Raw genomic sequence first — 26,295 nt, 5'->3', positions numbered from 1 at the left:
CACCTATCATCCAGTGCCTGTTGTCCCTTTGAAGGGTAAAATCATTTGCATTTTGGTGAAACAGGAAAAAAGAAACTATTATCATGACAATTAATGTCCAAACCCACAACAAATCATGTCATAGTAGGAAGCCTTTGTTCCCAGGCCCTCCATCCACAATTAAAAAGCAAGTAGGGACTAGATTGTATCTTCTCATGTAATCCCCACAGCAATTGTGTGAAACACAGAAGAAATGGGGGCTCAGGAAGTATAGGAACACCTGTCCCTGAAAGGCAAGTCAGGACCGAAATTCAGCCCATGCCCTGCTCAGCAAGCCATCTGCCCCAAGGGAGGAGTGTCTTTTGCTAATTCTCACAAAGGTGCTGTATGGATTAGCAATAGCCTTGCTTTTTAATTTTTGCTTTATTTGAATATAATTTTCTCATCAATTTTGCTTGTATAAATACAGTTTGTTGCTTGTTCTGGTTTAGCCTAATAATAAGTTGGAGAAGACCTGGAGAACGGGCATCATGGTGGGGTGGAAAAATGGGTTTCTTGCTTCAGCAGATGCAGCCCCCCAAGCACAGCACTCCATGGATGAGGACTCAAAAGATGAATGTCATTTTCTGCCCCTGTGTCTCAGAGATGCCCTGAGGCTGTCTGACAAGGTGAGCTGTTCCACACAAAAAACAAAGAATTAATCACACCTCAGCCCAGCCTGTGTTGGGGCCAGTCTATTGCCTGGGTCCTGAGATGTGCTTCCTTGAATGTCTTCGTTGGACATGGTCATGCCTGAGACCGTAGTGGAATAACAAAATCCATTTGAATACAGCGATGGACGGTCAGAGATGTCCACACACATCTCTGTTCACCCTCACCTTCCTGCAAACTCTATTCATTTATTTATGGGGAAATTTAATGTTTCCCTCAAAATATCCTTTCCCTCTCAGAGAGTAATTTTGTATCCCCGTCATCAGGTAGCACTGAGAAAGGGGTCAGAGTTAGGCATCTCTCGGGCTGTCCTTGCAGTATTCCTGGGATCCTTAAGCCTCGGTCTTGGGTTCCTTCATGGATTTGACAAATTCCTTGACTTCTTCTTCCAAGGCCTTGTTCCTCTTCTCGACATCCTCCCGGGAGCGCTCCATGTTGCGGAGGCTGATCTCTAGGGCTGCAAACTTCTTCTTTTCCTTCTCCAGTTCTTCATTGAGCCTCACCACCTTAGCCCAAACGTCATAATTCTCCTTCTCAAGGCTACAGGGAAGGAAAGAAAAGAGTGAAAGAATATGGCAATTCATTCTAGGCTCTTCCTTCCCCCTTGCTCACAACCTGCTGTTCATTTTACTTTTCGAATCACAAGACCCTTATCCAACCTCTCAGCTATGTCCCGATGATGAAGATGTCCCAGGAAACCTGAATCCCCACAGCACTTCTGAGCTCCTCCTTTGTCATTTAACACCATCTTGTGACATCTATTGTGTTTTTTTTCATGTCATTTTGTTTTGTATCTTCAACCCGATAACAAAGTCTTTGACAGAAGAGACCAGCTCTAATAGATCTACATATTCACTCCCATAGCACCTTGTATCAATCCTGGAAGCCCCATCCATATTCCAGATTTCTCATACCTCTTTTTCATGAGTGCCTCCTCATCCTATGTCAATGGAGAGCACAGACCAGCACCCTCTCTTATTAAGGATCTCCTGGGGACCAAGATTTGGAGAAACAGAGGGAACTGCCCTTTGGGGAGCCGTGATCCTGGCAGTCTCATCCTCTCTTCTGAATCCCACGCTAGGTGAAAAATCTGTGGGATTCCTGAATTGCCAGGATTTTCATCATTACTGGCCAAAACCCTAATGTAGTGGCCCCCTGCCAGGCTGTGCTGAATTAACTCTTAGCAATGAGTATACATATGCTGATTGTGTGACTGGAAATTTGTTTCAGAATTTCATTCTGTAGAATGTGCCTCCCTTCTCCCCAAATGGCCTGCCCATTTGCACAAGGGAGACTCGAGCTCCCATGTGAGCCCAAAACTTGGGTTCTACCTTCAAGGGCTTTGGTCTATTCTGTGGGTAACAATCCATCTTCAGAACTTTGCCTACCCCTGCCTATGTCTTCTTAAAGCTAAATTGGTCTCATTCCTTCTGACCCTCTCATTACAAATCTACTTTTCTTCTCCAAGTTCTCTGTACCCCTCTGGTTCTGGAAGAAATTCCAAGTAAGGCACTGTGCTAGATCCCGACCATGGGTTCCAGTGGGAGGTGGAATCTGTGTGGGCTCAGGAGCCTGGGATGGGAGGCTTCTTCGACTGGTGGATTCAGAGGACTCTGTTCCATTCAGAAGGAGCAGCCACCTCTGTGGCAGCCAGTTCTTTTCCTACCCTGTTGAAGATACTCGTGTGTGAGTGCAGCGTGAGTTTCCTATGGGACTGCTTTGATCACTGCCAAGATGTCACAGAAGTCTTTAATTCTACAAATGGTTGGTTTCAGGTTCTTAGATAAACAAGCTACATTTTGCTTCTGGATGGCAGCTCTCTGTGTGGAACAAAGAATGAGGGCTCACAGAAGCCTCCCCTTCAGATACCCGAGTCTGCATGGACTAAGACGTAGCCATAAATCTAAGAGCCCACGAATTCACATTTCACTGCCTCATGACTAGTGCTGATATGGGCACAGGTGGATCAAGGTTTTCTCTCCTGAAAACAAATTTGCTGGCCAATCAGTAGTGTGAAAAATATTTCAAGAAAATACTCTACTTACCCAAGAGAACAAATTGTGTGCACAGATCTTGGGAATTTGCATGTGACAGAGGCAATAGCTGCTTAACTGGCCTCCCACCTCTGATTGCCCCCTGCAGCCGGTGCTCCATGGGAAGCCAGTGAGCCAATGAAGCACAAACCAGGCTGAAACCACCCAGAAGCTTCTGTCTTACTCAGGCTTTCCAATGGCTGACAAATCCCTACTGCGTCCTGGCCTCCTGTACTTCTCCACCCTCATCTGCTAATCACTCTCCCTGGCCTGAGGCAGCTTCCATTCTTTCTGGGTGGGACCATGGGGGCCTGATCCTTTCTCACAGCCTCAGCACCGGCCACAGTCATCTCCCATCTATGCACCTGACTTGCTCCTCATCTCCTTCAGGCCTTTACTCACCTGCTGCCTTCTCAGGGAGGCCTTCCCTGATCCCCCTATTTTACATTGGAACCCGTTCCTTGAACTTTCCAACCTCCTGATCCACTTTATTTTTCTCCACGGCACTTGCCATCAGCTGATATAACATATATTTTATTATATATTTGTATTGTCCATCTGTCCCCACTAGAAGAAGTTCTGTAAGTGCAGGGACTTTTGTCTCTTTTGTTCAGTGCTATACCCTAACAACTAGAATGTGCCTGGCACAGAGGAGGGGCTCGAGGAATGTTTGCAGAATCAATGAATGACCTTAACATAAAAAAAAAAAAAAAAAAAATTCCTTTAAATTAATTAAAGCATGTTGATTCTTAAAGAACCACTGTCTGGAAATTTTTGGAAATTATTGATCAAGCTACTTAAGCTAGATATTTACATTTCCTAAATCTAGTCTAAAGTTTAGAGTGCTCACCAATTTAGTCATCTCATTGTTCCCTTTACTCTTTCCTTCCTAGACCTGCTATAGATTACTGTCTTCCCCAAACTGAAGCTTCATGATGTGATTTCTCTGGCGGGTGGGAACAATCCCTCTTATCTCTAAAGATGGAAGCCAAGTGCCTCTCAGTGCCCTTCTGTCTGACTTACTTTTTAATCTGTTCCTCATACATTTGCTTCTGTGTTTCTATTTCCTTTCGTAGCTCTTGGACCATCCTCTGCAAAGAATCAAGTTCCTCTTCTCCAGAGTTCTTTTTTCCAGGCCCAGTTTCAGAGTTCGGACTGGCAAGAGTATCTCCCTTGGAGTCACAGGCTTGGGAAGAGAGTGCACTGGCTTCCTCCCGAGGGGACCCTGGCAGGGAAGGGACATTATCGTAGGTGGAAGTCCGCTGGGAGTCAGAAAGTTGGCGCAAGTCTTGAGACATCGTTCTCCTGTGCCCTTCCCCTGCCTTAGCCTCTGAGGAAGGCGACCAGAATTCATTTTTAAAGATCTCCATTTTGCTGCTGTTGGCACCTTGAAAAGCTGATGTCAAGAAACATTTCCGGTTAGGGAGTGTCTGAGTCCTTTTACGAGGCTGCATCTTCCAATCTCCTGGCTTCTCCCTGGGTACTTTGCTGCTGTCCTCCGGAAATCCATCGCTCGGCTGCTGTCCGGTGGGGCTGGTTATATCAGAGTCGCTTGTCTAGAAAAGAAACAGACATGGATGTCACATGGGGTTTTCACCTCTGTGTGTCACACTCCCAAGGTAAGGATTAGAGACCCCAAAACAAATGTTTCCTGGGAGCATACCTATGAAATTCTTAATGTATCACATTAATTGATTATCTGCACTGACATTTTTTTCCAAAAGGATATTGCACTAAGGGAACCATGTTCTAGAGACGGAGTGCTCACCAAAATCAAGTGTTTGTTTGTGGTTAAAGAGTCCTAAAGTAGGATCCTTATGTAATCTTAGGATGGGTGGTCTCTGTAACTATGACTGAAAACCCAGAAGCCGTAAAAATTTGATAAATTTGACCTTTTGATTTCCATGACCTAAAAAATTAAAAAGAACAAAAATCAAAACAGAGTAACAAATCACCACATACCAAATTAAAAAAAAAAATGGCAAAAAGTATTTGCTATGCATATCAGACAATTGGTTACTCTCCTTAACAGATAAACCTTTTTTTTTTCTTTTTTTTTCTTTTTTTTTTTTTTGAGACGGAGTCTCGCTCTGTAACCCAGGCTGGAGTGCAGTGGCCGGATCTCAGCTCACTGCAAGCTCCGCCTCCCGGGTTTACGCCATTCTCCTGCCTTAGCCTCCCGAGTAGCTGGGACTACAGGCGCCCGCCACCTCGCCCGGCTAGTGTTTTGTATTTTCAGTAGAGATGGGGTTTCACTGTGTTACCCAGGATGGTCTCGATCTCCTGACCTCGTGATCCGCCCGTCTCGGCCTCCCAAAGTGCTGGGATTACAGGCTTGAGCCACCGCGCCTGGCCTACAGATAAACTTCATAAACATTGTGACGAAAGAAATCAACAAGCAATATAATTATGGGCAAAGGGCAGGATCAGGCAGCTCACAGAGCTAGTCCTTGTACATAAGAAAAGATGTTCAGCCTCTCTAATAATAAGAGAAACTCAAATTAAAATTAAAATTACTGAAATGCCAGTTTTCACTTATTAGACGAGCAAGCCCCCAAAATTTGACAACACACTCTGTTGGTGAAACCGTAGGAAAACAGCTCTTTCATGCATTGCTTCCGGAAGTGTAAAAAGACACAAACTCCAATAATCTGTTTCAAAATCACACAATCAAATCTATTTACCTTCTGACCCATCAAGCCCACTTCTGAAAATTTATTTGAGAAATAAATCTACCTGAGTACAAAAGGAGGTCCCAAGGTTATTTATTATAGCTTTGTTTGTAGTATGAAGAACTGAAAGACTGGGTGCAGTGGCTGACGCCTGTAATCCCAGCACTTTGGGAGGCTGAGGAGGGTGGATCGGTTGAGCTCAGGAGTTTGAGGCCAGTCTGGGCAACATGGTGAAACCCTGTCTCTACAAAAAATACGCAAAAAAAATTAGCCCAGCATGGTAGTATGCACCTGTAGTCCCAGCTACTTGGGAAGCTAAGGCCGAAGGATCGCCTCAGCAGGAGGTCAAAGATGCAGTAAACTGTGATCATACCACTGCACTCCAGCTTAGGCAGTAAAGTGAGACCCTGTCTCAAAAAAAAAAAAAAAAGAAAAAGAAAAGAACGGAAAGCAGTCTGTTCATCTATAGGGACTGGTACATCTACAGAATGGGACACTATACACCTCCCGAAAACATGAGGTCATATGAGGTAGCTGTCTATGTATTGACATGAAAAAGTTTCCAGGATATACTGCTAAGTACGAAAATGCAAGATACAGAGTTGTGTGTAAGAGTGTGTGTATGACTGTATGTGTATGTATGTGACTGTAGAGAGAAAGAGAATTATAATACATTTTGTGTAAAAACGGAGGTAAATAATTTACACTCATGTCTTCTTATATTTTCATGAAGGAACATTGGAAGGATAAATAAGAAATTAAGGCAGAGAGGGATGGGGTGGGTGGGAGGGAGGGGAACTTCTCAATGTATACCTTTTTCTATCTTTTTGATTATTTGAACTATATGCATACATTACATATTTTTAAATGAAATTATAAAGAAAAAAGAGACAGAATATGAGACCTAAACATAAAATCAATCACTTTTTGGCCTTTTGACTAAGATCAAGTGAAACCTAAACATAAAATCAGACAATCAGGTTCAAGCCCTCCCTTTACCTTTGTAGCCAATCACTTGCTTCAGAAACCCCACCCAGAGTTAGAGGCACCTGGGTCCTGAAGGGAGAACTGGATCTGAGTCCTCCTCTATAACAAGCTAGTGCTACTACATTAGGCCAGCTGCTCAACCTCTCTGAGTTTCTGCTCCTCAATAACACAATACGAATGACAAATTCTGCCTTACAATGTTATGTAACATGAGGACTCTAGAGGTGAGCGGTGTAAATTTCCCAGCATAGTGCCTACCCACAGAAATCAAGAAATGGCAGAAACCTATTAAATGAGTACAATAATAGCTATTCTCAAGGACTGTGGGATGATCTTGTTACATGAAGTATGAGCGTTTTAAAATCTTATTTTAGTTTTAGAGTGTTAGTAGAATGCATTGCATCCAGAAAGACCTATCCTAAGAAAAATCACAACTACCACCCACTACCTGCCTTTTAAAAAAAATCTTCAGGGTTAACAGTACTGTAGGTAACTTCAATCATCTGGTCAACTAGAAATCTGAAATCCATTTGTTGGCCACACATAAAGATCAAGCTACTATATAAAGTTCATATGTTCTTTGTAAAACTATTTGTTCCTATAAATATATAAAAATATTTGACCTTTGTAAATTATTGCCCTCACATAGTCTACATTTCAGAGTCAGCAGAGCTTTTGGACATTGGGAACGTGAGTTTCAACCCTTCAGCACAAACGTGGGGGCTGACATGGCTGAGACGGCTTATCGAGGAATGAGAAATATTACACAAACACATCACATACTCTGAGACAGGAATCACGTTTCATGGGTTAGCAGGAAACCAGTTTTCTCTGGACATTCACCCAGAATTTTCAACAATTCCCAGCAAAACATTTACAATGTGGTATACATTTTTTCCCATTGAACTTCTCTGGACTGTATTTGAGTCTCTCTTTTAGAGCGGGCTTCAGTGAGGACCCTCATTGCTCAGTCACTGGGCGATTGGCACACTTGTCACTCACCCCCCTCAAAGATGCCAGTAGAAACTAGTATTTGGAAAGAGGCCAGGCTTTCAAGGTATGTTCAGATGAGTCTGTACCAGCTGTGCCCACTGACACTGCATCACCTAAAACTCCCCAAATTGCCATCCCAGAGCGGACCTTACGTGGGATGGCCTGGACCAAAGGAAGAACCTAGTGGAAGCAGAAAGGTTCTCTGTGCCTTACCACGCTACTGAAGCTGTCTGTCCTAGAAATTCTGAGGTCTTCAGTGGCATCCCAGCCCACAGAGCTTCGGGCCACTGGAGCTTTCTTGGGGTCGTTTTTCTGGGCAGGGGGTGATAGGGGTATATCCTTGGACTTGGGGAAGAGGACTTCATGGTCTCTGATCATCATAGTCATCACTCTTTGGATCTGAGGAGTCCCTGAAAGAAAGAAGAAAAAGATCTATAGTGTAGTGTAGGAGACAGGTAGTCAGTCCTCAAGGATCCCCACCCGTGGATGTCTCCAAACTCGGTTCTAAAACTACAAGGCCCAGAAGGGCCTCATTTTTCTTCTCAAAAGACCCTTTTTAATTGCTTGGAGGTCGGCCGGGCGCAGTGGCTCACGCCTGTAATCCCAGCACTTTGGGAGGCCGAGGCAGGCGGATCACAAGGTCAGGAGATCGAGACCACGGTGAAACCCTGTCTCTACTAAAAATACAAAAAATTAGCCAGGCGCGGTGGCGGGCGCCTGTAGTCCCAGCTACTCAGGAGGCTGAGGCAGGAGAATGGCGTGAACCCGGGAGGCAGAGCTTGTAGTGAGCCGAGATGGCGCCACTGCACTCCAGCCTGGGCGACAGAGTGAGACACTGTCTCAAAAAAAAAATAAAAAACAAACAAACAAAAAAAAGTTAATTGCTTGGAGTTGGAGATTATGTTGAAAGGGATGGAATAGAAGGACATGGGAGTAGAATGAAAGAGGGGGCTGTTTTAGAGGGAGCCAATAGTCCACTGGATTAGTTTTTGATCAGGAAAGTAGGCAATAAAACAGCAGAGAAAATAAAGACATCTTTCTCTCCGGATGTGGTCCTCAATATGATCTATGGTTTCTTATCAGACACACAGCAAATATGTGCCAGGCTTTCTGCCCCCACGCCTGTGGCAGATATCAGTACTCTGTGTCAGGACACAGCTTCAGAAGCCTGCACAGCACAGCTTTATAAGCAGCTTTTTTGTGGGCTGGCTCATAAAATGAAACCTGGCTGGGCAGAGTGGCTCACACCTGTAATCTCAGCACTTTGGGAAGCCAAGGCAGGAATATCATTTGAGGTCAGGACCTTGAGACCAGCCTGGCCAACATGGTGAAACTCTGTCTCTACTAAAATTACAAAAATTATCTGGATGTAGGGGTGTATGCCTGTAGTCCCAGCTACTCAAGAGGCTGAGGCAGGAGAATCACTTGAACCCGGGAGGCAGAGGTTACAATGAGCTAAGGTCGTACCATTGCACTCCAGCCTAGGCAACAGAGTGAGGCTCCAACTCAATAAATAAATAAAAATAAAATAAAATGAAACCTGCTTGCTCAATCTGGCTAAGGGTATGTAAAAGTAATAAAAGACTAAGAAACACTGGCTATTTTTGTGCTAGTCTACTGTACTGTGGGACCATTGGGCAAACCCTTGACCTCTATCCTTTGTTGTGATCTGAAAAATAGACACAATTCCTGCCCTGCCTACCTCACAAGGCTATTGCATGATTCAGATGAGATAGATAACCAGCTGAAAATGCTTGGCAAACTGCAGAGCAGTACACAAATATCAGGGGAAGTGTTGTAATTGTTACTTCCTGTGTACCTGCTTTCACTATGGGACCGGCCATACCTCTCATGATCACGGCAGGGTCTTCGACCTTCGACCTGATGAGATTCACACCAATCACAGTAGCCAGGTTGTCCACGCTCATCTTGTTAACAGCACAGTTCAGCTGTATTTCATGTAGGAACCTGCAGGCAGCCAAGAAATCCCATGGTAGAAAGCAGGAAGTAGCCAGGAGGAAGCACTACAGGGTTCCAACGAGAACTCAGGGATGGATCTTATGCTTTCCTCCCAGTCTCAGGAATGAGACCAGCCTGCTCTGCCCACAAGAATTTAGCCTCATCCTGAAAGACCCAAGACCAAGGAAGGAAGAGAAACCAGGAGGGTCCTGCCCAGCTGCTGGGGTGGGGGTTGTGGGAGGTGGGTGCAATCACATAAGCAAGAGACAAGATCCACTTCCAGGACCTCAGAGTGGACCAGAAAAGGTAAAATGGGTATCTGACTGTACCCATGTCTTGCCCTGATAGGCTTATCTCCCAGCTCTCAGCACCCATCCCACCCAAGTCTCCAGAGAGGAAAACTTTATTGGTAAGAAGATTTCAGGGCTGGGGAATCCATGGTACCTCCTTGCTCTCATCCTCTGATTAGAGCACAAGCATTGCTAATTCTCAGCAGGTGCACCATAACTAATAATGAATTTTTGCTAAAATTCTACCCCTTTTGAGGCACAAAGCACTCAGATTCACTGTAAAAATAAGACATTTCTAAATACACTCTCTAAAAACCATTTAAAAATGGATAGAGGCCGGGCCCGGTGGCTCACGCCTGTAATCCCAGCACTTTGGGAGGCCAAGGCGGGTGGATCACGAGGTCAGGAGATCAAGACCATCCTGGCGAACACAGAGAAACCCCGTCTCTACTGAAAATACAAAAAAATTAGCCAGGCATGGTGGCAGGCGCCTGTAGTCCCAGCTTCTAGGGAGGCTGAGGCAGGAGAATGGCGTTAACCCGGGAGGCGGCAGAGTTTCCAGTGAGCGAAGATCGCGCCACTGCACTCCAGCCTGGGTGACAGAGCGAGACTCCGTCTCAAAAAAAAAATGGATAGACTGAAGCAACACAATTTCAAATACAGAGCAATTATTAAATAAATGGTGATGTGTCCAAATGATGAAACATTATGAAATATTATGAAGTTATTCATAATCCAATTTTATGACATAGAGAAATGCTCATAATAAAACATTAAACCAAAAAGGCAGGATACAATCCTTTATATAATTTTGATTCAGAATAAAATATTATTCCCCTATATTTATATTAAGGTGTGAAAAGATCTATCATGGAGAGAAAACACCCAGAAGGGAAAATGCCTGAGTGTTAACAGTACTTATTGCTGGTGAAGAGATTGTGGGTCCTTTTTATTTCTCGTTTACCATTTGCTGTATCTTCCTGGTTTCCAAGTCAAGCACGTATGACTTTTATTATCTAGGAACTACAACAAATTACTTTTTAAAAATAAAAGACAAAATTCAGATCAGTCTGGGATGAAGATCCCAGTTCCCAGCCCAGCCCAGCCAGGTCTGGGTCAATCCACAGCTAGAGTTGCCACAGGGGTGGTGCTCAGCAGGTCCCCAGAAAGGGCTGAAGGAAAATAACCAGAATGAATGTCTCCCTGGAGCTAAGCTATGGCTCAGAGTCACAAAGATGGGAGATCATTCTAGAATCATTATAAGGATTCTGGGTTCTCTTGCATGTCCCAGGACTCTGAGCAGTGCTGAGGCAGGCCTAAACGGGGGAGCACATTCATTTTTCGGGTCAACCAGGTTTTCAGAATCCTTGAAATTATACAGGAAGCTACTTCAGTGCTACGTGAATACAGCTGATCTTCCAAAGTGCTGGACCAGAATCTCTGTGTTCACAGAGGTGGTCCCTCCTCTTCTAACTAGGAGCTTCTTTCTGATGGGGTTGAAAACTGTAGAGTTGATACCAGGGGCCTCTCACCTGCAGATGTAGCTCAGGAGACTATAGTTGTCACGAGGAAGGATGGAGAGCTGCTTCATCAACTCCTGCTGAGCCTGGGAAGAGATTTACACCAGTAAATCATTTACCAGTAAATGAGCCTGCCCACAAGCCAGCAAGGAGACCCTGGAACAGAATTGGTGTATCTGTGAAGAAACAACACTTTGGCAGTCATTCCTGTCCCTGTAGTTTTGTGGGTTTAAAAAAAATTGGAAATAACTCTAAATTCTCTTATGATTTTTTTTAGAAGGGTCATAGTTTCTGTTATGTATACTTTTTATTTATCTGTAACTATGACACTGCACCTCACCTTTGACTGTGAGCTACTCTAAGGAAGGACTGTTGAACAACTTACACGTTAATTGTTTGCTTAAGAATGCTTGAGATGTAACAATCCAATAAAGAGTGAGACCACAATAAGATATCTCAGAATCACTTTAAGACTGGTGAGAAATGGAGGATTCTTCTGAGAAGGATTTCAAGCACTATGGCCTAGCGGAGACCTGCTGGCTCACAGAGACAGGTAGACCATGCACAAGGTCAGACTGTTCAAGCTCTGCAATAGATGGCCATGGATGTCAGACAAGGTCTACCAGGAATGCACGAGCCAGAGAGAAGAGGGACAGTGAGCTTTTCAATGTTTTTTTCAACCACAGCTGCCTGTAGGGTCTGTAGTCACCATCTGCAACATGGTGCTTGTGAGAGTACACAATTCACTAGCCAGACATGGTGACACGCACCTCTAATCCCAGCTACTCGGGTGGCTGAGGCAGGAGAATCGCTTGAAACCAGAAGGCGGAGATTGCAGTGACCAGAGATCGTGCCACTGCACTCCAGCCTGGGCGAAAGAGCAAAACTCCATCTCAAAAAAAAAAAAAAAAAATAGAGAGAGTACACAATTCACATGCGGCATGCAGGCACTCCTCAAAGCTGAGCGGCTCTCCTGCAGAAAATGCACCCTCCAGCCTTGTCAGCCTACACGGAGCATCTTCTATAGATGTTGACCTTCTTAGAGTAGCGTCAGCTTCATGCTAAGAGCCCTGCGTCTGTTGAGTCAAGTAAATTCATTGCAAAGGTTGCTACAGACTCACCCCTTCTAGCTGCCACCTCTGCCATGTTTTCACCAGTGAGAAGGACCTTGGTCCCTGTGTGTAGGCATGCATTGCCACAGATGCGGAAACTTTCAAAGATGCTGAGGTTGAGTAAAGCTGGGAGATGCAAGTCTAAAGTGAGTGCAGGGGTGAGAATCTTATTGTCAGAATGGCATCTAGGTGCTTCCTTTGCTTTCCCCAGAACCCAGGGGTGAGATGCGATCTGAAAAATTCATCTTTTTAGCTGCCTTTTAAACATTATTCCATAAAATTTTATTACTTTCACAATGGTGAGCAGATACGCCCGTATAAGTTAAGACTTTTCATACCCCCTCCTCCCTCCCCCAATAAAATTCTTAAGTTACGCACAAAATATCGTGCCTCAGATCCATGCAATCTAATTTTTGTTTGGAAAAGAGCTGCAAAACCTGTATCATGTTAGCCACATCATTATTGTTCTCTTCCTTTCCTGAAATATAAAGTCAGCTTTTCTCTTACGTCAGGATCTATTCAAATCATGATGCTCCCCCCATCCTCAGTCAGGGATGGAAGTTCTCACAGCTGTGTTTTCGTACAGGGCTAGGGTGCTATTTCTCCATTCATTTTAAATAAATATATTCTATGAAGCAGGCTATCTCAGACATTCTGAAGTATGGAAGATAATAAACCTTCCCTTATATTGAAAAAAATGTTAAAGTCACCCACCAGTATCATATTCCTGGGTCCGCAAAACAATCCTAGGCATGGTATGATATTATTATGAAAATTATCTAAGTTTGTGCTGTTCAATATAGCAGTTACTTGCCACATGTAGCTACTTAAATTTAAATCAAAATTAAATAAAAGTAGGAATTTGGCTTCCCAGGTGCAGTAGCCACATTTTAGATGCCCAATAGCCATGTGTGGCTGGTGGTTACCATATTGAAAGGTGCAGATATATAAAAGTTCCATTACCATAGGAAGTTCTATTGGTCTAAGTAAATAAACTGAGTCTTATAAAAGATGTATAATCTGTATAATGGAAAAATCAAAGTTAAATCTAGGTCTTCATTATAGATTTTTCAGTGCACCACTTTGCCAGAGAGGGCTTTTAGCATAGTCATTGATATAAACATAAAGTTCTTCATGGATCACTTGGATTTGAAAATCTTGTTTAAAAATCATCGAGGTTTATTGTTGTTGGTTGGGTTTCATCAGTTTCTTTAGTTGGTTGGTTAATTATAATAACATGACTATAGTGTGATCCCTGTTGACTATAAGGCCTCTCTAGAAATAACTTACACAGGATCAAAAATCCTGCTGGTGAACTTGTGCACTCTCACAAGCATATTGCAGGTGGTGGTTACAGACCCTACAGGCAGCTACGGCTAAAAAGAACAACAATCAAAAACCCTTCCCTATCCTTCCTCTCCCTGGGACATGCATTCCTTGGATGACCACACCTGACACTCAAGCTGCTGTAGAGCTTGAACTATGTGACCTCGCACCTGCCTTCCAGTCTGTCCTTGTGTCCCAGCAAGTCTCAGCAAGGCCATGAGGCTTAAAATCCTCCTTCTGTATCCTCCTTTTCTCCCTACTTTTAATGTGACCCAGCAGTATTTGATTATGGTCCAGTTCTTTACTGGATTATTACATCTCATGAAGGCTGTGGTTTGCCAGTCATCATGATTGAGTTCATATGCCTTTTGTTGCTGAGGAAGTTGCATTTTGACTATCTTACCAAAAAGTGTTGGTTGACCCACTGTTGCCTACTAGAATAGTGTCCAGAAAACCAATCACTTTCTTCTAAAGCAGGACAACTAACTCTAAGATGCAAACCTTTGCCTCGTCCGCATTCGTGAGCTGTCCACAGAGCAGGAACCCTTCGTACTGGCTCCAGGGAACCACGGGCTCTGGGAGGTCTCGTAGGTAGAGCTTTAGCAGGGAAGCCACAGTGTGCACATCTGTGTCTCTGGAAGAAAAGAAGCAATGCTCTTTGAAACCTCTTTGAAAGAAAAACTTTAGGATGTTCGTCACTTCCATCCTGATGATTCAGTGAATAGAACCATAAATTACAAAGGGAAATTTTGCAGAGAATTGAATCTGATAAAGAAGAATTAGACCAAAACATTTTTGCTAATTCACCCTTCTGGAACAACAATGCTGAATACATGTTCCTCCATCTCTTCCACCCACCTACCTCAAAGGTAAGTTCAAGGTCTACATTTTTACTAAACCTTCCTTAATGATTTTCATCTTTATTGCTTTCTTCTTTCTTCAAGTCATTTAGTGCCTCACAATTAGCATTGTCTAATTAGTCTCTAATATTGCTTATGTTACCTCCTTTATATCCTTGGTCCATTCATCTCTTTAATCTTCCAGAGTGCTTAAAATAGTTCTGAGGTTCACTCACGTATTTGCTCAATAATTCACTCAATCAATAAGCATTGAGAAAACCTATTAGGTGCAAGATACTGCAAAATACTTGTCAAGCACTGGGATTTCAGTCGCCAATCCAAAAGACATCAGTAGCCATCCAGTCCAGGGATGGAGCCCTGGCCCCATCGAGTCACAAAGCTGTGGGGACTCAAGCATTATAAAGTCCTTATACTGTGTGGTTAATGCCATGATATGGGAAGCCCAAGACTCAGGATCCTATGGAAGTGTGGAAAAAGAACACCCAAGGCAGAGATGGGAACACGTAGATGACTTCTCAGATGAAAGAGTACCTCAGATGAGCTCTGAAAGGCAGTGAGGAGTTAGGGCATGAGGCAGGCAGCATGTGTGTCAGCCTGGAGCATGAGGAGAAGAGGCCTTGCCATGGGCCTGACTGACTGAAAGAGGCACGGCTCTTCAGTTCGGCTTCTCCATTTACAGGAGGGCTTGGTAAGTCATGGGCCAGGAGCCAAATCTGTCCCACTACCTCTATTTGTACAGCCTGGGAGCTAAGAATTATTTTTACATTTTTAAATAGCTGGGGGAAAAAACACTCACAAGAAGAAGAGTGTGTCATGATGTAAAAATTGTAGGAAATTCAGATGTCAGCATCCGTAAGTAAAATTATAGAATAACACCACCACACTTGTTCATTTATGTACTGAGCAGAGTATTATAGTTGTGGTAAAGACCATCTGGCCTGCAAAGCCTAAATATTTAATATGTGGTCCATTAAGAAAAGTTTGTTGACCCCTGGCTTACAAGGCAGTTGCATTGATTCTGCAATGCTGCAAGAGAAAATAAGATTCACTACCATATTCCTGAAGCTGATTATTGAAGAAATATTTGTTTATTTCATATTGATAAGACCTGGCATTCTTAGGTAGCAGCCCCGGTAGCATCGTGAAAAGCTGTGATGTGGCAAGAAGTCCAGAATAACCTTGGAATGTCCTTGATTTCAGTGATGAGAAATATAGAATAGGCTGGAGGACATGTCTCCTGGTCCTAGGAGGGAGGGGAGGTGTAGATCTGGACAAGAGGAGGAGAAGGGAGGCATCTGAGGCAACAGAAGCAAGAACACTGGGCTTGATTGTAAAGCCCTGTCTTGGTGCTCTGTGTGCATTTTATTTTGGTTTTGACAGCCAGTTGTTGGAGCTGTCTTCTGAAAAGGCTCCCCTCTTTGCAGCCTGTGAACTGTACCTCAACAGGAGAACACGGGCTGGCACAGAGCCCGCTCTATGCTCCATGGCTGACCTCAGGAAATCTGGGGTAGGAACCATTCATTTAACATGGGGATTCTGGAGAATCCTTCCCTGCTGAGTCACTGCCCAAAAACACCCGAGGCAAAGCCAGGCTAGGAAAAGTACTTTTGTCAAAATATGTTATGAGAAGTTCCTGAGAAAGTGGCAGCAAGACAGTCAGCTGACAATTTGCAGGAGCAGAATTCTCCCAAAGTCCAGAAGTTGCATCCTCCTAAAGTCCCTACACTGCAATCCATCCATTTGTCTCTATCAGCATCCTGGGACTCCCATTTGATTGGGACCTCTCCTTCACCCCCATCCAACCAGTCTTCCAAATCCCTTCAAACCTATTCTCCTAAAGTCACGCTGATGCTTGTAAGCCCCTCCCCTCCTTTCACTACCCTATGCCTCCAGATTCTATGCTCTGCCCACTCTAGGGCACAGCCCTGAACACCAAAACACACCAACGGAATGAGTGAAGAAAACAGAGTTTGAAATGGAAAAAGCAGCATAAATGTTAAGTCAAGAAACTGGATCCTGGCTGGGAACAGTGGCTTACGTCTGTAGTCCCAGCACTTTGGGAGGCCGAGGTGGGTGGATCACTTGAGGTCGGGAGTTCAAGACCAGCCTGGCCAACGGGGCAAAACGCTGTCTCTACTAAAAATACAAAAATTGGCTGGGCCTGGTGGCAGGTGCCTGTAATCCCAGCTACTCGGGAGGCTGAGGCAGGAGAATAACTTGAACCAAGGAGGCAGAGGTTGCAGTGAGCCAAGATCACACCACTGCACTCTAGCCTGGGTGACAAAGTGAGACTTGGTCTCGAAAAAAAAAAAAAAAAAGAAACTGAATCTTTTGAAGAGAGACAACAACAATAAAAAAGACACCTAGACAGTTTAATCAGGAGAAATTTAGACAGCAAAAACATCCATCATTAGAAAAGAGAAAGGGGTTATAAATATAGCTACAGCATGGATACTTCAAAGTAATAATAAAAGAACACAATTAGCTATATAAATCATCTTACAACACTGAAACTTACAGAAATCTTCCCAGTTCATTTCACCAAAAATAAACCTGACAAGCCATGCCTACTGCTGGGCCTAGCTAACTCCTCATTCTTGTTTATTGGGTCTCAGCTTAAATGTCCTTTTCTTGGGGACCTCCCTAAATACACCAGACCATGTGAAAAGCCCCTGTTCTAAGTTTTCATAGTATTGAGTTTCCTTTTTAGCACTCAACACCGTGGAACTTATACAATTATTTCTATAAATGTTTGTTTTACTGTGAGCACCCCATTGTACTAGGGCTAACTCAGACATCTATTTTATGGTCTAAATTTGTAACATTATTTTTTCGGAGTTTGCTGTTCCTCTAACCCAACAGAACACTCTTAAATTATTCTTTTTTTTTTTTTTTTTTTTTTTTTAATCAAGGGCTAAGAGCAGGTCAGGAGCCAGGTGGCTTCTGGGTTCAACAACTGATGCACTAGGGATTACCCAAGACTCCTCAGATGGTTCTGCCAGCCCTTCCCTGGAGGCATTGATGCTTGTAATATGGCATGTCTGTAGGTGCATTTCTCACAGACACATAGGGGTAAGAAGTGTGTTGGCTTTGTAGCCAGGCAGCGTCCATCCTGGTAGAAACTTGGCAAGGAGATTTTAAAGTTCACAGTTTTGTGTCTAAGGAGACCAGGGAGACATGCACTAGTCTCACCAAACAGCTCCTCTGCTCACCTTCATTGTAGTGAGGTAATGGGGGCATCTTGGGGTGGAACCCAGCACATAACCAATGCAGAGGATCTGGGTGAGTTCCCACAGCCGTGAAGTTGGGGATACCAGGAGGGTGCTCCTTGCTCTCCAAATACCCCTTCTTCCACTCACTGACTCCTACAATTCCTTTTATAGGAGGCAGAAAAAGTTACAAGCGTACCTTCTCTCTCCTGGTCTGCTCGTGACTCTGAAAACTCTCCCTTTCCCCCTTTCCTGCCCTCTTTCCACCCCCTTTCACACTGCCCCACTTCTGAACTCCCACACACAATTCAGGTTAACACTGTCTCAAGGCTGGTCTCTTCCTCTCCCACTCCCAGGCCAGATTCACTCTCAGGAAATCATCTAACACTGGTCACTTTCACTTCAGAATTAATTTGCCAGTTTTGTTGACCTCTCTTGAGTTACTGGCTTTGTCAATTCTATGATTCCAAAGTCAGGCTGATCCCTGTAAGCCCTCCCCTCCTTTCCCTGTCCTATGCATCCGGCATTCTATGCTCTGTCCCTTGCAGGGCACAGCCCTCAACACCAAAACACACCATGGAATGAGAAGTGGGCGAGTATAAAAGGGGGTGGAGACAGGGCAGGAAAAGGGGAAAAAGAGGGTTTTCAGAATCATGAGTGGAATAGGAGAGAGAAGACCTGGTCTCTCCTAAATACGCTCAAATGTAACTAAACAATAAGAATCAAATAAGGGCCAGTCACACCTCCCAAGTCAGACTTGTCCTCTCAAGGGTTATGTGGACCTAAGAGTTGCCCCTGAGAAACCCCTGAAAAGCCCCCAATGGCCCTTCCTATTTCTGGATGTGTAAACTCTACCCCTCACTTCTAGGTGTGGAGATGTCACAAGGTAAGGTAATTTTCCTCCTTCCAGCCCCAAATATTTCAAAACAATCAGAAATTCCCACACCAACACCCACGCCTACTCTATAGTGCATAGGCTAGAGCCTAAGGCAGTTATTTGGCAAATCCTAGCAATCACCTCTATTCTTTTTGGCACATTGTATGGCATTGCTCTAGCAACAACCCACCTGTATCTTTCATCAGGCCAGGACTAACTAAAAACATAAAAAGAAACTGAATATAGGCCGGGCGCGGTGGCTCAAGCCTGTAATCCCAGCACTTTCGGAGGCCGAGACGGGCGAATCACAAGGTCAGAAGATCGAGACCATCCTGGCTAACACGGTGAAACCCCGTCTCTACTAAAAAATACAAAAAACTAGCCGGGCGAGGTGGCGGGTGCCTGTAGTCCCAGCTACTCGGGAGGCTGAGACAGGAGAATGGCGTAAACCCGAGAGGAGGAGCTTGCAGTGAGCTGAGATCCGGCCACTGCACTCCAGCCTGGGTGACAGAGCAAGACTCCATCTCAAAAAAAAAAAAAAAAAAAAAAAGAAACTGAATATAAAGGTGGTGAGCACAATAGAACAAGCGCCTGATATCAAAACGCAGTTGATGGTGCTGCTGAAAGTCCCCGTGTTTGATGCCCATAATGGGCATCAAATAGAGCCCCATCTCTTGCTTTCAATAAGAGCCAATAAGAACCCCATCTCTTGCTTCCTAGGGTGCTAAAATATAGCATCTGTGGGAAATTAGCTTATTACTTATTAAGGGTAGGAAAGACACCCCTGTGGTTGTCCAAACTACAACTGTGGCCATAAGCATGGAGAGAAACAAATAGATCTCAGAGAAGCTTTGGAGGAAAAACGGGCAGTGTTGGTGATTAGAGTGAGGGGTGAGGGAGCTTCTACACAAGATGACACTTAGGTCTTCACAATTTTCTCAGAATCAACCCAACCCTATTGTCCAAAATAAGCTTGGCAACTTTCATTTTTGGAAACTGGATAGAGTTCAGGCCCATCTTACTAAACCTTGGTTTATGGGCTGCTAATTTGGAAATAGCAGTCAAACTTATGCCAGCAGGACAAGTTCACACAGGCAACTGGGGAGGAGACTGCACAACATCAGGTGGGGATTTTACTAGCTGAGTGTGGCAGAGAAGGAAACCTCAGCTGAGTGACTGGAGAAGGTGGGGAGGAAGCGGGTGATGGGAGGAAATGTCACTATGCCTGATATGCCCCAAACAGGGCTGGGAGACCTCCACACAGAAGACTTAGGAATGCCAGGCTGCCAAGTTATCAGGATGTGCTCTTGCAAAAGGGCTCAGAACTGAGTCAGAATCACGTGGTACTGTGATCTTGGAAACTAACAAGAAGTCCTGGTTATGGCCACTTCTGGAACGCTAACGAAAGTCGCTGGTGCCCTTGGATATAGATCTAGTGCATTCTCCACCACACCGAGTGTTTGTACAGCCAGCTCCGCTCTTCCATGTTCCTCATCTGTCCTGAAGGGCGGGCCTGAGGCTAGGTCCCATCTTTCTTCCATCCTCTGCACGACCCCTTCTCCTGTGCCCTAAACATCACCTGAATCTGCCCAGCAGGGTTCCAGTTCTGGTTCACCTGATCTGTCACATAAACTATCTGCATACTCTCCTAACTGTGCTCCAGTCTCCCAAAATCCCAATCATGAGCAAAACAAAGGCTCTTTCTGTTGCAAGCCAGGGCTCTTAGAAGTGTCTATGCAAGTCCCATAGCTCAACTGGAATGGAGAGGCCCTCCCAGCCAAGCCAGGCAGAGGGGAGGGCAGAGGTGGGACACTGCAGCAGGGCAATGTACCTGTCAAAGGAGGGCCGCTCCCCAGCGTCAAAGGCATCTCTCAGCTGCTTCACCAGGTTGTCCTGCCCAGGCAGACGGAAGATGCCCTCTTCATTCCGGCCATGCTCCAGGATGAACTCTGCACATTTCTCCACCAGGATGGGCACCAGATGGGGGCCGAATTTCTGTTCATAGGCCACAGTCTCATCCAAGCGCTGGCCAAACACCGCTGAGGAGAGAGCAAACAGAACCAGCCCGTCATTCTGTGCTTCCTGGGATGAACTATTTCTTGACTTTCTGTGTCACCTGTGATTTCACAGGTTTTATTGCAATGATACTAGACAAAACGTGGGAGACAAATCAATCATAGTATTTCCTGAAACTATAAATACGGGCCTGTAAATTTGAGGCAGTCTTTGTCAGTCTTTTTATATTGACCCACATTTCTTACATATTTAAAATAACGACTGGCTTTTACTGAATACTTTTTGCTGGGAATTGCACAGTTTTTATCCTTTAATCTTGACAGCAACTCTATGAGGTGGTATTAATGTCACACTCACCTTACTGTTAAAGACACTGATCCTTAGACACTTGCCAAGGTCAAGCAGCTCACAGCATGGCACAGTTGGGATTCAGGCTTAGGCAGTGAACTCCCAGCAATGTGCCTTAACCATGGCAGCAAGCAGGCTGTTTTGTGTCCACTTGCGTCAGAGAGTAGTCAAGCATAACACAGTAAGGCATCCCGCCTTAGCCACAGTCAACTGCAGTCTGAAAATATTTAATGCAAAATTCCAGAAACAAACAATTCATAAGTTTTAAATTGCATGTCGTTCTGAGTAGCACGATGAAATTTCTCACGGTACCGCTCAGTCCAGCCTGAGATGTGAATCATCTCTTTGTTTAGTGTATCCACTTTGCATACACTGCTTGCCCAGGAGTCACATAGTAGTTGTCTCAGTTATACTTAGTAGTTGTCTCAGTTATAAGACTGAAAAGACATAGCATATATAGGGCTCAGTACTATCTGAGATCTCAGGCATCCACTGCGGTCTGGAAACATATCCCCCAAGGATAAAGAGGAACTACTGTAGTCTATCACATAGATGTCTCATAGCACTAAACCACTGTGGAATTTAAAATAACTTAGGTTGTTTACTATGTCCTAATTATAAACATTGCCACAGCAAACATGTTCATTCACCTGGCAGAGATCCTGGAATGTATGCAGTTCAATGCATAATTTCTAATTAATTAACTTTTGGATGCAGGAACAAAAGCATTTCATTCTTTTGAACTATTTCCTCAGGACAAATTCCCATGTGTAGAATTACTGGGTCAAGAGGTTTGAACATTTTTATAACTTGATGGTATGCAAATTGCTTTCCAAAAATATTTTCCCAAATTACCCTGCCTCCAGCAAAGCAAGTGTGGGCCAGTTCCACCCCAGCTCTGTCCGAGTGGAGAAACTCTGCTGTACAGTTTCCCCGCCCCAGCAGTGTGAGGACACGAGTTTACAAATCAGGACGACTACCGCCTACCCATTCTCCCACCAGGCTTCCATGCCCTGGAGGTTCAGAAGACAGGCCGTGGCTTCTGTCCTGTCCTGCTTGACTTTCCCTCTGCCATAATCAGGGCTCTGCTGCACCCAGCACTTCAATCCCTAGGACATCCATTTGCAAAGTCACTTGACTCTCCCCATGATTCTCTCTCTCAGGTTGGTCCTCTCCATCCCATCTCGAGTTCCTGTGGATTCCACCTGCATAGAGCTGTACCAGGCTCTTGACGTGCATGTTCTTTTCCGCTCCCATCCACTACCCGGGCTAGGCCAGCCTCCTCTCTCACCTGTAACTGCTGCAGTCTCTTCTCTCTACCATGTTCGAAACCCTTCTGCTGCTTGCCTTTCTAAAGCACTGCTCTGCTTGCGTGGCCTTCTCTTGGTTTTCAGTAGTCACCTGCTTCCCCCTAGTTGCCTCCGTGATGTTTTTCAAATAGACACGTAAAGCCCTGGCAGTTTGTCAGGGCCTCCTCTTTCATCACATCAGGTGTTGGGAGGCGAGAGTGGAATCTAGACGGAGCTGAATAGGGAGCCTCTGTGTTCCCCATTACCACCAAATCTGCTTGGCTGTTGTTAGTTTCACTTATTGCACTGCAGTGAGACCGTGATTAAATACTTCTGTGGCTAAAGTTTGAGAATCAAGGCTGGCATTCCTCAAGGCTTGGCACCCACCTGCTTTCCTGGTCTGATGTCCTGCCATGCCCCGAGAGGCATCTCACCCTGATGTTTCCAAAACATAATGCTCTGCAGTCTCCATGTCCTTGAACAGTCTCTTCTCCCTGTCCAGTCTGCTCTCCCACTTCCCTGGCTGCGCCAATTCTCTTTGTCCTCCTTGGCCCCTCTCAAATACCACCATATCTGTCATGCCTTACTGACACCCAGATGGAGAGACTACATCCTACTCTGTGCACCATATTGCTTCTTGAATATCCCAATCCTTCCCATACTCTGTGATCATGATTTGTATGTACCTGTGTCGTCTGCATGATTGTAAGCCCCCTGCTACTGGGAATAGGAGGAAGGGCTGTTTTCATCCCCAATGTCTAGCATAACCCCTGGCAAAAGGTAGACAGTCAATGACCTTTGCTGAAGGATTTAATGAATCAATTTGTCTTTAAGCAAGTATTTTTCATGACTAACGGTTATTTGGCATTTCTTTAGTTTAAACACTAATAGGAATCTCCTGGTATATGAATTCAGCTTCACACTAGCATGCATTGAGTGCCCTGCCATGTGCCAGCACCAGGCTCCATGGAATGGGTTGTGCATACAAGGGGCATGGAAGACCTGGTTCATGCTTTTAATGAGTTTGCCATCAAGTTGTGAAAATAACATAACAGATGGACTGTCTGCCTTTGAGGGGTCCCACAAAACTAATGAGAAACAATTAGAAAATTTCAATAGCCATATGGAATTAGGTTTCTATTTGTCTGTAAAAGGAGCTGGACACATCTTTTCACCAAATTGATAGGACATGACTGAAATAATCTGACTTAAAACAGACCACATAGCATCTGGAAAGTTCTCTTTGAGAGGTCCAGAGAGGGGCCCTTCAATGGGAGAGGCAGATGTCTCCTGGAGCAGTTGAAACTCAGGCTCCAGAGGTCCACTGGACTTGATGGGGAAAGATAGCACAAACACAGTGTAAGGATGTGCACAGAGAAGTCAAAGCTTTCAGATTCAAGCTCCATTTCTGAGGTCTTATAGCAGATGCTCCACCTTGCAGGTGATTTGGAGCCAAGCTCCTTCTTATACCTTAATGTGTGTCTAGTCCTCTAGCTTTTCTCCTCATCCCAGTCTATCAGCCTTGTCCTGCCTTCATCCTCTATTCCTCTCACACCTCAAATGCAGCCCTTTTGATATTAATCTCACTCATACTTTTTTTCTTCAACATCCCCACCCTGCTGCTTCCTACTACCCTCTGCATGCCTTCATCAGGCCATTGGGCGCTACAAGAGACCACACATAACATATTGTGGAAATTTATCCTTCCAATCTCTGCAAGACATTGGTTCCAAATTTTCACCACTCCTCTTGAGCTCCCCACCCATTACCTCCCTTCTCTGTCTCAACAGGTGATCTTGGCTCCTCTTTCCTTCCATTACCAAATGGAGGGTTATGAGTGAACTCCCTCATCTCCAGTCCCTGCCTTTCCCATCCTTTCTCCTCTGTGTTCCTGTTTTCTCCCAGAGGAAGAAAAGGGCCCTATCTTTCATCTAGGATGATGCCTTCCTGAACTGTGGGTTCCATTCCTTCCATCTCTTCCAGTACTTACTCTTTCTCTTTGTATCTTAAAATTTTCTCTTTCAATTGAAAGATCCCACATGAGTCTAGGTCTTTGCCATTGATGAAAGAATAATCTCCCACCTCAGCTCTTATGCAAACAACCAACATTTGCTTTCCTTCTCTTTACCATATACTTGTAAAAAATTGTGTTTACTTCTAGAGAGATGTCTGCCTCACTTCCTCACTTATCACTCACTACTCAGCCTCTCAACCCATCACAATCTGGTTTCATTAGCCTGCACTTCTTCGCTAAATCTGCTCACTAAGATTTCTAGTGCTCTCCTAATGTTCATTCCACACCCTACTTACTGATCTTCTCAGAAGACTGATGTTGTTACTTCTCCTTCCTCTTCAATACTTTCTCCCTACATTGCAATAAATCCAACCATTCTTGTTCTATTCTCATGTCACTGATGACTCCTTTCAGTGTCTTTGACTGTGCTCCATCTTCCACCTGCTCCTTTGGTGCATCATTTCCTGGGATTCCAACTCAAGCTTCTTTTCTTCTCACTCTAGTATTCTCCTTAGGAAAGTGCATATGATTTCACACATTTAGGTATCACCTATAAACTTATAACTTATTAACCTGCATATCTGGTCCAGATCTCTCTCTCTTTCTCTCTCTCTCTATACACACACACACACATACACACACACACACATATATAATATACATATGTGTATATATGGATATATGTGTATATATATACACACACACATATGGATAGATAGATATAATTTATGAAAGAATAATCCTCCACCTCGGCTCTCATGCAAATGATCAACACTTGATTTCCTCTCTTTACTATTATACTCATAGAAAAATGTGTTTCATTTTATCTTTTTATGTGTAGCTATATCATATCTATTTCCATCTTTTCTCTCTCTCTCTCTTTTTCTCTCTCCCTTTTTCCTCTATAACCATAAGTTCAATGATTAATGGCAGTTCTCCCAGTATCTTCTCTAATCTCACTATCGTCCCATCCCTAAATCACTGCTTCTCCTGTAGCCTTCCTCAAAGGCAATAGCATTCATTCCATCACTCAAGCACCAGGTACTCTCCTAGGCACTGAAAATGCAAAGCCATTAATACAAGGTACTTGCACTTAACTAACCCAATTAGCAAAATTGTGAGCATTAGAATTATCTGCAACTCTCTTCACTCTCTCCAAATAGGTTGGTACGTTATTATTATTATTTTTTTTTTTTGAGATGGAGTCTTGCCCTGTTGCCAAGATGGAGTGCAGTGGCGCGATCTCGGCTCACTGCAACCTCCTTCTCCCAGGTTCACGCAATTCTCCTGCCTAAGCCTCCCGAGTAGCTGGGACTACAGGCGCCTGTCACCATGCCCAGCTGATTTTTTGTAGTTTTAATACAGACGGGGTTTCACTCTGTTAGCCAGGAAGGTCTCAATTTCCTGACCTCGTGATCCACCCACCTCGACTTCCCAAAGTGCTGGGATTATAGGCATGAGCCACTGCACCCAGCCTAGGATGGTACATTCTAAATATGATTTAAACAAGCTCCCTATTCTCACTGCTGTTGCCTATATCATTACAATGGTTTCTTTTGCAACTCCATTTCTTGCAAATTCCTTCCACCAGAATTCACAAAGTCATTCAACAAATGTAGGCTGAGCATTTGCTGTGGGCCAGGCTCTTTGATAGCTAGAGAGTGCGATAGGATGAATGAAAAATGGTCTTTGCTTTTAAAAATTCTCAAGAGAATGCCCTTCCTCCTGCTCTCCATCTGGAAACCCAGTCTTCTGAATTTGGATGTCTTCTCAGAGAAAACTGGTCACTTTTCTCCACTCATAGAGCTCCCTGTGTGTTCCTTGATGTTATCACTTCTCATGTAATTTTATGATGATTCATTTAAACATCCCTCTCTTCCACTGGACTGTGGACCCCTCAAAGGCAGACAGTCCATCTGGCTCAGCATCTATTTTCAGAACCTGGTATATGATGGACCTCAGAGAGCTGTCACTACCTGCTGCCTACATTCCTCCCATTCTCTGGTCCTTTTCTGTGCTCAGTACTTCCCCAAACCTACTTTTGTCAAGGAGACCAATGGCCTTTACATTTTAAAATCTGAGGTGAAATTCTCTGTCTTC

General features: G+C 44.3%; 1 protein-coding gene across 5 annotated transcripts in view; it reads right to left on the bottom strand.

The window, feature by feature from the left end:
- Window positions 1-383: 383 nt before the first annotated feature.
- Window positions 384-26,295, bottom strand: part of ARHGAP25 (Rho GTPase activating protein 25) — a 91,956-nt gene continuing 66,044 nt past the window's right edge. For all 5 annotated transcript variants that reach the window (XM_023223977.3, XM_023223978.2, XM_023223979.3 and 2 more), the window contains 7 exons: window positions 20,360-20,567; window positions 14,084-14,216; window positions 11,157-11,230; window positions 9,222-9,343; window positions 7,589-7,785; window positions 3,747-4,279; window positions 384-1,230 (listed from right to left, as the gene is read on the bottom strand). In XM_023223977.3, coding sequence (XP_023079745.2) covers window positions 1,023-1,230; window positions 3,747-4,279; window positions 7,589-7,785; window positions 9,222-9,343; window positions 11,157-11,230; window positions 14,084-14,216; window positions 20,360-20,567 — 1,475 coding nt within the window. In that variant the 3' untranslated portion in view covers window positions 384-1,022. The remainder of the gene's footprint in view (window positions 1,231-3,746; window positions 4,280-7,588; window positions 7,786-9,221; window positions 9,344-11,156; window positions 11,231-14,083; window positions 14,217-20,359; window positions 20,568-26,295) is intronic.

Source organism: Piliocolobus tephrosceles, chromosome 15 (assembly GCF_002776525.5).
Source record: "Piliocolobus tephrosceles isolate RC106 chromosome 15, ASM277652v3, whole genome shotgun sequence".
In the NCBI taxonomy this organism is placed as follows: Eukaryota; Metazoa; Chordata; class Mammalia; order Primates; family Cercopithecidae; genus Piliocolobus; species Piliocolobus tephrosceles.
This window is presented reverse-complemented; position numbering and strand designations above follow the sequence as displayed.